A 14,682-nucleotide genomic window follows, 5' to 3' on the forward strand; every position below is an offset into this window, starting at 1 on the left:
TGCACCAGGACAAGTTTGACATCAGTGGTGAGTGGGTGGTAAGTGTAAAGAGTTTGAATTGTTTGGGTTAGATTCTGGTTCAACCCATGCATAAGCTATATGAAAAATTAATGATCTTTTGGCCAAAGTTTGGGTGTTAGCTTTTGCACATAGTCAACTATTAGTCAAGCATACGCTCATGCAAACTGACAAAACAATTTAAGTAGATTAAAACATTGCAAAGGAATAATGACATGGGCAGAATCAAAGTATTTAAAAATCGAGTAGAGACACTTGTGAAGCAAATGGAACTTGAATTGTGGAATGCCTACCATGCGGAGCTGTGCATCGTGAGACTTTGGAAGTTGTAGAGAAATGTCACAAACAAACAATGCTAAAGAAACTCAGCAGGTCTGGCAGCATCTGTGGAGAGAGATACCAAGTTAAAATTCCAAGTCCAGTGATTCTTCTTGTCAGAAATCTGATGGAATACTCCCCACTTGCCTGGATGCATGCAGCTCCAACAACACTAGAAGCTTGACACCATCCAGGACAAAGCAGGCTGCTTGATTGACACCATTTCACAAGCATCCACCGTCTCCACCACCATATCACAGTCGCAGCTGTATATGTTATTTACAAGATGCTCTGGTGAAATTCATCAAGGCTCCTTAGACACCACCCTCAAAACACCTCAATTATTCCTATTTAGAAGGACCAGGGCAGCAGATACATGGGAACACCATCACCTGCAAGTTCCCCTCCAAACCACTCACTATTTGGACTTGGAACCAATCCTTTAGTGTCGCTGTGTCAAAATTCTGGAATTCCCTCCTTTTAATAGTACTATGGGTCTACATTCTAAATGGATTACAGTGGTTCAAGAAGGCAATCACCGCCAACTGGATGCCAACTAGGGATGGATAATAAACGCTGGCCCAGCCAGTGATTCTCACATCTCATGAATGAATTAGAAAACAATGTGGAAACAGCTCATGAAGAAGTCTTGATGTGAACAGAATTTCTGTGATTCCAATTAGTTACAACCCAATCAGTGCAGGAATTGAAAACTTTGGGGTTCTTGGGCCATGAGTTTTCAGGACATGAATAAGGTTTTCCAGATGGCATTCCACTGCTCAGGACCTTGCAGTGAGAAATGTGTGTAAACGCACTTGAAGTTTGCTGGACGAATACTCTCATAGTGCAGCTTATACAGCGCTGCTGCTCAAACTGATCATTTGGTTTGGATTAAGGGTATAAACCTCATACAATTTATGTATTGGGTGCTTGGGTGATAACCTTTCAGCAAAATTTGTGTTGGCGCTGAAATCATCAACATACATTTTTATTTGATGAAATAAAATCTGAATAGGTATAGAATTAGCAACTCCATACTGCAAATTAAGCTTGGGTTGCAGACGGTATAAATGTTGTTAAATGAGTGAAATCTGATTATAACCGGACATTTGAAATTAGCGGTGTTTGATATGTCTTTGACATTAAGTCTTCTGTTGTTAATAGAAGATTGCTGTTTTAGAATGGGTGGGGAGAAGGCAGTCTTTTCCAGGGATGTAAGAGATTTAAATTTCACAAACATGCCCCAGTTAAGTCCTAGTTTCGTTTATATATGCACGTACTTGATCAGCTCCCATCAAACCAGCAAGTAGATACAAACATAAAAACAGTCAGAAGCATGAGGTGGGCAGGATTTGTCTTCCATTTTATATCTCAGAATGCCTCTGGCTTTTGAGTGCAGTGAATTCTCAATCTCAACGCATATATCGAAGAGAGGCGCCAAGAGTGTATCTGGTCTTCTCCAATTTGAGAGAGAATTTGAGGGTAGGGGGATCAGGTGATTTTTAAATCAAGGAAGCTAATCTCATGGCCTGTAGTGTAATGGAGAAAACTTTAAGTAGAATTGTTTATAATTTACACTGCAGAAACAGACCATTTAAACCTCTTATTCATCTCATGCTATCTGCCCTCCTAACTCTTTCACCCTTGTACTCAGCTAGCTCTCTCTTAGATGCTTCTGTCTGTTCTTCACTGCTGCTTTATGTATAGACAGTTATTGTTTGTTCTCTGGGGACCAATGTATCTTGCCCATCGCTAATTATCTTTGAGTGGTTGGTGATGAGCTTCCTTACTTGAACCACTGCAGTCCATTTGATGTAGATACACCCACAGTAGTGTTAGTGGGGGGGAGTTCAGCGTTTTTACACTCTGACTGTGAAGGATAAGTGATGTATTTTCTAGTTAGAATGGGAGTGGCTTAGAGGGGAAATTGCAGCCATGTTCAGTTTCTGGCCAATGGTAATCCACAGGATCTTGATAGTGAAGGAGGATTCGTCTATGTCAAGGAGTGATGAGACTGGAAAGAGTGTGCAGCACGACAGCGTCGGAATAGCATGGGACCAGTTATGGAGCAACTGAATGCTGGGGGTCGGAGGGTCAGGTCCATGTTCCTTGACTGTATACCACCGTGCCTCCTCCTCTGGGTAGGTCTGTCCTGCTGATGATGGTGGTGCCTGGGACATTGTCAGCAAGACACTTCTGAGAGTATGACTAGATGAGGCTGTTGCTTGACTAAGTCTGTGACACAGCAGTAGCTCCGAGATGTTCCTAAGAAAGACTTTGCAGAATTGCAGGGCTAGTTTGCCATTGTCACTTCTGGTGCCCTGTCACAGTCCTTTGGGACTTTGTCAGTTTTATAGAGCTGAGTGTTGTGGTAAACCATTTTAGAGCACATGAAAAGCCAGCCACGTTGCTATGGGTTTAGAGTAACATATAAGCCACACTGACTAAGAATGGCAGATTTCCTTCCTTAAAGAACATTAATGAACCAGATGAGTTTTTACAAGAATCAACAATGGTTTCATGGTCAACATTAGACTTGTAATTCCAGATTTTTTAAAAAGTCATATTCCACTGTTTGCCATGGAATCCAGGGCCCCTGAGCATTACCTGTGTCGCTGGATTACTAGACTAGATACAGTACCACTGTGCTCTTTCCGTTTCCATTGTAAGTATGCTTTTGGTGAAGAAGTTTCTTGTTTGGATATGCTAGTGACTGATGTATCTGGCAGCACTCCAAAGCTATACTGCAGAATTAGCTTAAATGTTTAACTATATGAAGCCTCTTTATTGCAAAATGCATGCTTTTAATTCTTTCAGTGCCTTAACCCCCTCAGCCCTGCCAATGAGTGAACTTCTTTCAGTCAAACTTATGTTTGGTCCTTGGTTGCTAAGACAATTTGACGTGGACTTGGTGTTCCTATAAAGCAACAAGTGAAGATTTTGAAATGGTTACTCCAAACTGAGAATCGGGAATAATGTTGACAGAAAAATTGGCTTTCGGAGGCGATCTTCAGTTAGAGATGAATTTTTCAATTTGTGTGGATCTAGCTCCATTTTCTGAATCTGCAGGTCTGATTTAAAACCCTGCTTGGTAATTCTGTTGTAGATTACCTTTGATTTCATGGTACACATCAAGGAACTTACGGCTAACCTTTGTTGCAAGCAGTTTTAAATGGGGCTTTGGCAGAACTGCCTGTGTGACAAGCATGAAGCAGTTGTCTGTCACATTACTCTGATAGCTTTTCCATTGAATCAAATGCCACACCAAAGGTTTTAAAAGACAATCTATGTTGTCATTCCAAATTTGAAATTTTTTGTTGTTTTTTTGTTTTTTTCCCAATAAGCTTGTGAGAAAGCTGAACACCCACGGTTTTCAAATAAACAGGCCTTTGAATATGGCTTCCTGTTGATTTTTGAATTGTCTGGTCTGTGAAGTATTTCTAACAGGTTCTGGCAACTACTTGAGGGCTGCCAAAAGTAGGCAATATAATGCAATCTTCCAGGTGTATTTGAATTAATTAGGCTCTATCTTATGTAGGAAGGTAAATTCTAACTAACACCTCAGCTCATTCAGGACAAAGCTATGTATAAAGGCACACAGGTTAGTCTTTAAATATGTGAGCTTTTCTGTCGCTTTTGAGTCAGTATAATTTCCACTAACTCCATATTTTGCCATCAATAAACGTCATACAATCGCTTGTTCATTGTTAATTTAGTAAATTTGAATAACATTTTAAAACTAGAATGAGGCCCTTATCTGTCTGATTTTCAAGACAGCACTTATGGGGAAATAAATGTGTGATGACCAAGGTTTTCTGTTCCTTGTTCCTGTTGGGATGCTGACTATTTACCCAAGGTAAATGCCGTAGCGAGTCCGGATTTTGGGTACAAGAACTGAAAAATCCAGAGTGCAAACTGTACCCAGAAATGTAGCAATCCTTGCAGTTAGATTATTTGACAGTAACACAAAATGAAATTTGTGATCAAACTTCATGAAGAATTGAATGATTTAAGCTCGCTCTACCCCTTTTGTTTTTCAAAAACAAACCCTACTCTGGAAACACCATGTAGTTGAGAAGATGTTCGCTGAAGCTGCAGTCAAAGTGAAGATAATTTTGACCTTTTCATAGTGATGAATTCAGTTTAATGGCCTGAATTTCTAGGTCAGTGGCAAAGTGACAAAGTTTACTTCTCACCTTGAACAAAGCTGCTGACAAAGACACAGCATCATGGTGGCTCAGTGGTTAGCACTGTTTCCTCAACGCCGGGAACCCAGGTTCGATTCCACCCTCAGGCGACTGTCTGTGTGGAGTTTGCACATTCTCCCTGTGTCTGTGTGGGCTTCCTCTGGGTGATCCGGTTTCTTCCCACGTTCCAAAGATGTGCAGGGTAGGTGGATTGGCCATGCTAAATTGCCCACGGTGTTCAGGGATGTGTAGATTAGGGGGATGGGTCTGGGTGGGATGCTCTGAGGGTCATTGTGGACTTATTGGGCTGATGGGCCTGTTTCCACACTGTAGGGATTCTGTGATTCTATGATTTCTGTTGTCTAAAGTCCCCTTTACCAATGTCAGATTTTGTCAGACACCACAACAGTAACAGGATAAGCTGTCCATCTCATTCTCAAAAGACAGCAACTCAGGAAGTTTTAAAAAAAAAACTGACATTTGTATTTATAGTTTAAAATTTTGGAGCAAAATCAATGATTGGGATGTACAGGATTAAGTGGAAAGGAAATATCACAATTTAAGGGAAAAAATTTGATTTACAGTGAAGAAATTTGATATTGTACTAATTTAGTAGGTCTTCAGGTACAATGAAGCTATTCAGAATGAATTATCAGCTTAGTATGCCATTAAGAACCCAGCTGCATCTTGTCCAATGAGACATATCTTTTGCACAGGTTTTTGCAATGAGACTAAACCTGGTTTCATTAACTCAGTGATTTTGAATTGATAGTGATTTAAGGGGATTTTGGTGATATACCCAGTGTGGAATGACTGACAGCATCTTCTGGATGGTGGCATTTAACTGCACACATACAGATATCTGAAGCTGCTTTCAGATTCAGAGGAGCAAGGGTGGGGAATGGCAACATCATCATTTCACCATCATTGCAACCACAAAATCCTGTTCTGCATTAAATCACTAGGTGAATCAATTCTCCAGAAACAGTCTTTTAAAGTAACTGATTGGGAAAAAGTGGGCGAAGAGATTTACTTTGCAGTTCATGCACCTCTAGCGGAGTTGAACTTCGAAGTTTTCAGTACGCGTTGCTCACCACTACCACCACTTTTTGAAGTGACGTAGCAAAATACAAGGGGGGAGACTAAGATGCTGAAGGCAAGTATGACCAGCTTCAAGAGAAAGATTTGCCAAACTGCTGTTGGATCCTGCTCCCCACTTGAAGCTAACTGCTGCACGGGTGAAGCACATTATAGAAAATTAATATGGTTATAGGTTATCTTGGTCTGAACCTAACCTGCCTTTTTTTATGTCCCGTAGCCCACGCCAGTTGGACCCAGTCATGGGGATCATGGAGTAAGCAGAGAAAGCCACACACACCGAGAAAAAGCCACACATCAGCAGCCACTCCGAAACCAGGTCAGTGCAACTCCTGGTTTATTTTAGTCTTTTAATTAGCCTGTTGGGTTTCCATAGACTCGTTTGTCCCATGTTGGAGAACAGTGACCATTCCAAAACTGAATTTACCTAGAATTATAATTAGGTTTATTGTCACCTAAGTTATTGAAAATATGATGTAAAAGCTCAAACACATTGTTCACATATATGGAAGAAAGAGTACTGGAGTCCATGCACAAGTAATTAAGAAAAAACTAGCACTTTCTATTTTTTTGTTTGCCCCCGTTTGATAGGGATCTGCCATTTCTGATCTCTTTATATAATATTTCTCCAAGTTAGTGACAGTTACAGCGATGAGAAAAGTAGCGGGTCTGCATCATTTCAGGCCTTCATTGTCCGTAAAGTGGCATTGAATTGGTGCAAAAGCTTGTCATGGCTTTGTATGAAACTGGCACTGATTTCACCAATTCACCTTTCCTTATCAAGTCATTTGTTAACATCCCATTAACTGGTTGTGAGTAGCATTTTGAGTTCAGAGAGATGGAATGGCAGATCTCCCTGACATTCTGATGCAGGGGAAATTTGCAGTAAGCAAACAGTATTTTGCCAGCTTATCCCGAATGGAATATCATTTGCCTTTTGAACCGTTACAAAGTTTCACGATTGAAGGCAGCAATGTATGAACAATTAATCACTTGCGTTGCTCTGGTGCATTATTAGGTATGTCAGTAAACGTGCGCTGTTAAAAAGGATAATGTGCATTGCAATTTTATTTATTGGACTCAAAGTTTCATGAGCACATGCCATCAAACTCCAATCTGACCTTTTCACAAAAGCTCATTATGTATTTTATTTGGATTCCACCAGATATTCAGGATGTTTCTTCTTTCATCCTCTTTACCAGTCACACATTCCTCCACATAGGTGATGGCACTTGAGCAGCAAAGGCTATGTGCCTGCCAGGGTTAAGGATGATATTTTGGGTTGGAAATGAGCGTGAAGTGGGAGGGGAAGGACTAAGCTGTCATGGCTCACATGGCTACATTGGCATACATTAGGCAAAGAAAGAGTTTCTGCTGATCGAGTATGAGCAGTCAAGGCTGAATGAAAAAGCAGAACCAATCACGTAATCTTTGGATAGCTACCTGAGCCATGTGAAAATTGGTATGTAGTAAATAAGTTCATAGTTAAATACATGGCTCAGAGTTTGAAGTGAGAGAAATAGATTTTGGTTCATGCATACTGGCACCCATGTAGGTGCTGTACCATTCGGACTGTCTTCAATTGAAATGTCCCACTGAATCATAGAAGTAGGATGGTAGAGATCGCTTTAAACTGAATAGTTGGTGAGATTTTTGTGAGCAGAGACTTGCAAAGTTAAACAGAAAGGACAAGATAGTAGGTTATGATGACCAGAGCGTAAATGGAAGAGACAGGGAATAAAAACATGAGACCCCCAGTAAATAAGTTCAGTCTATGGAATAGTTTAAAAAAAAACAGAATTAAAGGCTGTTGTTGCAAATGTTCTGTGCATTCAGATAAAGATGGATGACTTGAAATCACGAAGAGAAGGAAAAACTGAGATTAATATTACAGCTATTAAGAAGATATGATTGCAAAGTAACCAAAACTGAAAACTGAATATTCAGGAGCAGTTGACATTTTGAAAGGATAGGATTAAAAGAATTAGAAGTTGGGGTAGCTTTCCTTTTAATAAAGATTGAGATCAGTGTAGTAGTGGGAAATGATCTTGGTTCAGAAGATCAAGGTGTGGAGTAAGTCAAGGTCGAGATATGAAATAGCAAAGGAACTAAGTCACTGGTGACAGTTGACTAGAGATGGGCCCCCCCATAAAGTAGTTAGGCTGTAGGACAAGAGTACAAATCAAGAAATATTAGGGGCTTGTAAGAATCTGCAAGAGGTTTTAGATTGAAATTTCTCACCCTTAAACTGAAATTTTTCTCTCACAAGAAACTATCCTGAAGACACTTGATGAACTCATCCTCCACATTATTCTTGTCAATTTGATCTGTCTAATCAGTATGAATATTAGTGTTCCACAACTCGTTACAATTCTTGCATGGATACCTGAGTGTACTTGTACATGAATCATAAAAAGGAAACATGCTGGCAGTGCAAATGGTTAGGAAGGCAGTTGTGATGTTGACCTGGTTTGTAAGAAAAATGAAGTAATAAAAAAAAGTAAAGTATTACTACAACTTACAGGGCTTGACAAGACTATAGCCATAGTGCCATGTACAATTTTGGCCTCCTTACTGATGGAGAGGTTTACTTATATGAGAGAAAGTTCACAAAAAAGTTCAGTGGGATGATAGCTGGGGCTCAAACAATGAGAGTTGATCTCACTGAAGCATGAGTTTCTGACAAGGTTTACAAGATGGCTCCTCTTGTGGGCGAATTTAGAACTAGGGCAAAATTTCAGAAATTTGATACTGAAATGAGGAATAATTTCTTCTCTGAGCAACATTTGCCTTTGCAATTCTGTTTCACAATGAGCAGTGGAGATTGTATCATCGAATATATTTCAGAGCTGAGTTAAAGAAATTTTGATTGGCAGTGAAGTTGAGTATGGGGAACAGGTGGAAAGTGGAGTAAAGGCCAAAATCAGATGAACCTTGATCTTATTGAAAGCAGAACTGGCTGAGGAGCTGAATGACCTCCTATTTTTTGTGATCTTACAGTCAGTTTGTACACCTGTTGATGAGAGAGATGATGTATGTCATGTTGCTTGTCTTGAGTTGTGAAATGTTTTGGGGAAGAGGGTGAATTCCATTTGGCCTGTATCACCTCCATCAATGACGACATGCAAATGGTGTTTCCATGGATTTAACTTCAGCAAAGCCCAAGGAAGTTCATGCTGAATCTTTGTTAGGGTCAGGAAATCCTCTTATATTCTGGTATCCATGACAAACATTTACCTTTTAAAAAAAAATTCACTTTTTAGCAGATTCCATTTGATTTTCTTCGGAGCATGCAGTGATAAACCTGTGTCTCGTGACATACCTAAAAACTGCACCATTTGTGCTTTGCTAACCAGTTTACTAATCCCTGATGACTAACTTTTTTTGTTTTACTGCTTTGCTTGGGCCTGTTGTGCTGCATGGATCCCACAACTGTCTCCCTCCCCTCTCTTGTAATCAATGAGTAGACAGGAGGAGCTGACCGCAGAGGAGCATGGGAAATTCAGCCTAATCGGCAACAAAATCCTTCATACCTGACTTCCCAGCTGGCGTCTGACAGACACGGGGGCTCAGTCCAGGTATAACATCTTCTTGTGTGATTCATTGCCAGATGGAGATTTTATTGTTCAGGGTTAAGGCCAATTCATGATGTTCTGTGCCTCCCTAGAGCAACGTTGTCCCAGGCTTCTGCCTTTGAGAACTAGATTTGCTTCAGAACTCATGGAGTTGGAGTGTTGGAAGTGAGGGCAGATCTTCCATTTAATAATAACTGTAGTTTCTCGGACACCGATTTGATTCTGTTATGTGCCAGGCTGTATCACTTCATTTCAGGAAAGTCAAGTGAGCAAAAAAAAAGTTAAAACTACATCTTCCTTATCGTCCCTTTGACTCTGTCAGGGCAACCGATATTGCTCAATGACCAGTGTTGTGATGGAGTAAGTGCAGCATTCATTTTGTGCGTAACAAGTTCCTCCAAGCAACAGTTTATTAGTCAGGATACCATCAGGAAATCCCCTACTCTTCTTTGAAAAAGCACATTTGGATCTTTTGTATCTGTCTGAGTGGGTGGATTAGCCTTTATTTGGTGTTCATTCAGACTACAGCATCTCCCAATAGGAGTATCATCAGATTTTGTACTCCGTCCTCTGAAATGGCAGTTGAACTCACTCCTTCTAACTCTGAGGTGATGGCTAAACAGTATGACTGGCAGCCTCCAAGGTGGGCAAGGGATAGCTTAAAAAAAAGACGGGGAGAGAATCAGCAGCTGGTAGTGAATGCTTACATGACCTGAGAAAAGAAAATGAGTAGTACAGGATAGGATGCTATGTTACTTCTTAAAGGTAAGATTAACCTGGAACATTCCTTTCAATATAGTTTATTAACATACAAACAATAACAATTCTTTACACTTCACATGGCACAGATCCTCTGTCTATCTACTACACAAAACCATAGTGGCCTCTTTGGATGTATCTGTACACTGCTTTCTAACGGGCATTCAATTTAAGCATGGAGAATAGATTCCAGGAGTTTTTTTAATGCCCTTCTTAAAAAGGTGCTGATGATACATGCTGGCATTCCAGTGTACAATGTGCTTCAACCTCTGACCAGATCGTGATCATTGAGCCACTGCTGAACCTGAAGGAGATATGTATTAAGATATGACTCTCACTCTTGACGCCATCAAAATTGCACATAGAGAGCAAATAATAGCAATCACGCACCACATCAGTGAATTGGCTTCATATTTGAAACTGTAAGCAAAGCAGATAGCAGCTTCCCAAAAATTAGCAGCACAACCAAATTTGACATTGTTTTTCTGACCATGTTAGATTGTAGCAATGAAAGCCAACTGCATGACAGCCAAAACTCAAAACTGCCTCAAGCCCTCTGACTTGTGCCAATGGATGAATTGAAGCAAGTTTTGGAATGCACAATGGCAGCTTGACTCCAATTAATATTTTAGTCCAGTCATTTTTAAATTACTCTGTGCATGGTGGCTGACATATATGTAGGTTTCTTTAAAACTACCAGTTTTTTTAAAAAAAAAAAAAAAAAAAATTCTGTTTTCTATCAATTATTGAAGGGGACGATAGAGCTTGAGCTATATAGGTTGACTGTGTCCAAAATTTCTCCCTTTCAGTGGCGATAGATGCAAACCCAAGAAGCCAAGCAATATTGTCCAATATCTACACGCAGAAGCAGCTTCGTATTGTATCTGGAGTCCTGTTGACCATCTACTCAATTTAGATCAGTTGCCTTCAAGCAAATGATTTCTGATACTCCTAGTTGATAAACCTGCTGTAAAAGGGGCCCTCATTATATATAAGTTATTATAATTGTGTATATTATCAGGGGAAGACAAAGACAAGAAATGACCTAAGTTTCCAGCAAATAAATCACAAGTGTTAGTGCACTCATACTAAATAATGTGATCTTATCTGTGTAAAGTTATTATCCTTGTCTATCTTAAAAGGTGGTCAGCTCAACTAATGGAGAGCTCAACGTCGATGACCCAACAGCGGCACACTCCAGTGCACCAATCGCAGCCCAACCAGAGGTGGAACTTTCAGAGGATACCAAGTATGTGCCTTATGATACATTATGCTCTCTTATGCTTGGTGAATGCTCCACCTTACTCTATTCATTACAGCTGCTTTGTTGGCTCTTGCAATATCACTGTAGACATGTTCAACTTTTCCAATTTAACTTTGCCCTTCCTGATTCCAACCCTTGCAACCACACTTGGTTAGAAACGTAGGAACAGGAGTAGGCCGATCAGTCTCCCGAGTCTGTTCCGCCATTTAATAAGACAATGGCTGATCTATGGCCTAACTCCATATACTTGCCTTTGGCCCAAATCCCTTAATATCTTTGCTTAACAAAAATGTATCCATCTTGGATTTAAAACTACCAACTGATTTAGTGTCAACTGCCGTAAGCGGGAGAGAGTTCCAAATCTCTACCACCTAGCACCCCCATTCTTATAAAGGAATCAATCAAATAGCACTCATTAGACTAAAAGCACATCTTTTTGCTTGATGCCTGGTAGAAGTGCATTAATATGACTTCTTAATCAGCAACAAAATGCAACGATCTTGACAATTTAGCAAGAATATGGGAAAACATTCTGAATCTTTCCATTGCTCTGCTGTATCTGCACTTGTAACCTTCATTTCCAAAACTGAACTTATTTCACCTAATATCACTGTATGTTGTCTTAAGTATTTAGCTGAAGTGACAGGATTCTTTTCCATATAGTTCCCAAGTTGATGATAAATTCCAAAACTAAAAGCTGGTCAATTCTAAAAGCTGGTATCCATGGACATTGGCAATACTATCTTTTGTGATGGATTCTTAAAATGTGGAGCATTAACCTTCGTTGAAATGTATCTGGCTGATGACTGCATGCAAGGCAGACTGTAACCCACGCGGATGGAGCAGCGGTTTTCCATAATCCTTTTAACCCTTTCACTGTCTCATTTTGCTTAATATTAATGCTTTTCCTTATTGAGTTCTTTCTTGAATAGTGTTAGATGCTTGTTCTGGTTAGAACAGGGTTGATGAAAAGAGATCTGGATAACCCAGAAACAGAATGAGCAGGATTTCTGATGATTCAAAGTTCTACTGCATCAACTCTTGAACCTGCAGTATTGTTCATAATTACAGAGAAGAATGCCTTTCATCTCTGGCTTTTGGTTCTCAGTCTCATTTTCACTGAGAATCCCTGACTTGTAATATCAATGTTAGTTTGGGACATCTCAGGCAGTTGAAGGGTTAACACTTTAGAACGTCTCTTTAACAGAATGGGTGACTGGGTGATAAAATATCATGTTGATTGGAACCCATATTTTACAGTTGACTGCAGCTACAGCGAGGGAAAACAAAAATGAGCTTTACCAACATTAACAAAATTGTGAATTCAAAAAAGGTGATGAAATCAAGTTTTGACATCTGCAGTGATCTACTGTAAAGATTCATTGGTGTTCCATGCATGCGGTGAAAGGATAGATTTTTAAAATGTTATTCCTTTTAATGCCTATCATGGTGTATAGGCACAGAAGAGATAAAGTTTTTGATGTGTAAATATTGGTGTGTGCCAGTGAAAGGGTTAACGATTCCTGCATTTCCGTCATTTTCTCCTGATATGCTTTCATGCCAGTGTAATTGGAACAATCTAAACAAACTCTTCCTTGGAGAAGATTACATTGGTTAAACTGTAGTTGACCTTCTATTGCAGTTGACTATTAACTGCTAACCCTGTCAGATCGTGTTTTCCTTTTACTATCTACGGTTTAAGCTGGATTGTTACAGACCTCCCTGGGTCCTCCTTTCCTGCAAACCCCCCCCTAATCCTGACCCCACCTGTACCTTCGCTGTCAGAATGTGTTGAGTTTAACCAGTGATCATTGCATTGAACTTAACTGCAGCACTGAAAGGTAGCAAGCTGCAAAAAGAGAGAGAGATTGTAGCAAAATACATGAAGTTACCATGGCAATACCATTTTATACTTTGGTTACAGTTCTGAGACCTCAGGTAGAAAAATAGGTTGTTTGTGTGTGTATGGGGCTTTACGATCAGGACTTGGTAATCTCTGTTTAATAGAATTCTAAGTCTTTAAAGCAGCTTAAAAATGTCTTAGTAATTGAATTGCTGGACCTTTTGCAATGTCCGGAAGGAAGATCCACTTTGTTTAGCATGTCTGTCTGCAGGTTAGATCAAATGCATGGCTGAAATAGTCAAGTTGCTTGCCTTTCTTATTCATAATCTGCAGCCTTGGCAATACTGAGGGAAGAGGAAATTGATGAGGTCAATACAGATACAGGGCCTTTGAACATCAAATCATTTGATGGAATAAAGATCCTTTGAAGACTGTGTAAAGTTTGCTACTTAAAAGCCTTTTTTTAATTTTTGATTTTTTTTCTATTATTCCATGAAAAAATAATTATCAGTTAATAAGGAACGTTTCGTTTGTCATTCAATAGAGAGTAAATACTGAGTATGTTGGAAAATCAAAGCCTAATTTTACTTTAGATTCTCTCTAGCTGCAGTAGTTAAAACATTAAAGCCAAACATCTGGAGGTTGAGACAGGTTATAGTGCAGCTGTCTACTCAAAATGGCGTCTGCCTTGAATGTTGATGTGACTTTTCTTTGACGACTTCTAGTTTACGAACAATTTGTCACTCGCATAGCTTCTACATTTTAATTGGATGGTTTTTGTGTCCAGGGATTCTATTCAGTTGAATCTTTTTTGGTTTTCCTGTGCTCCCTTTCCTTGTCTTGCTCTTTGCTTCCCTCATTCCATATCCAGCAACTTCACCCTTGCTGATCTCTGAAGCCCTCTTGTTGTACGGTTACGTCTTCCTCCCTCTCCCACCCCTGTGAGCCATGTGCATGATAAGCTTAACGGTGGCGCTTTCTCCTTTGATTAATCTGTTGTCTTTTCTCTCTAAACTCTTTGTAGCTGCATCAAAGTGCTCAACATGTGGTGAGTCCCTCTCTTTGATCAGGGAAAGAGGGAGTGGACCAGACTAGAATGACACAAACAAAAAGTGACAACCTATCCTCTTGGATAGCTGTTACGTGAACTTATGACTGACTGTTAGGTTCAATCACCATGTAAATTTGAACAGAAATTGAAATGAAAATTTGTAGTACAAGTGATATTAGCAACAGAAGGCAAGTCTGTGCTTTAGGATTGAAGAAAGTATTGAAAACGTGGGTAGTTTAGACTCATGACTTTTGTCACAAATTAGGTTGCTTAGAGTCAGATATCCAAGCTGGTGTGTTGTTCCGCAGACGTTTCGTTACCGTGCTTGGTAACATCCTCAGTGCAGCCTCTGATGAAGCGTTGGTGTGTTTTCCCGCCTGGTTTTTAAACTCTGGGGTCCGTTGCGATGGATTGCCTCACTTCCGGGTTTCCTCCGTAGTGGAACGTATTTGGGGTCGAGTTCAATGCGTTTATTAATAGCCTGCTTCGTGGAGTGCCATGCTTCCAGGAATTCTCGTGCTCGTCTCTGCCTAGCCTGTCCCAGGATCTTGGTGTTGTCCCAGTCGAAG

The 14,682-nt window shown here is 40.0% G+C and overlaps 1 protein-coding gene across 3 annotated transcripts in view; it reads left to right on the forward strand.

Annotated features, from left to right (window-relative positions):
- Positions 1-14,682, forward strand: part of LOC109934754 (casein kinase I-like) — a 193,053-nt gene that overhangs the window by 152,523 nt on the left and 25,848 nt on the right. For 2 of the 3 annotated variants that reach the window (XM_048617260.1, XM_048617261.1), the window contains 3 exons: positions 5,842-5,940; positions 9,089-9,199; positions 11,098-11,204. In XM_048617260.1, the coding sequence (XP_048473217.1) occupies positions 5,842-5,940; positions 9,089-9,199; positions 11,098-11,204 (317 nt within the window). The remainder of the gene's footprint in view (positions 1-5,841; positions 5,941-9,088; positions 9,200-11,097; positions 11,205-14,682) is intronic. The other variant, XM_048617262.1, reaches the window with a different exon arrangement.

Source organism: Rhincodon typus, chromosome 36 (genome assembly GCF_021869965.1).
Source record: "Rhincodon typus isolate 14 chromosome 36, sRhiTyp1.1, whole genome shotgun sequence".
NCBI lineage: Eukaryota > Metazoa > Chordata > Chondrichthyes > Orectolobiformes > Rhincodontidae > Rhincodon > Rhincodon typus.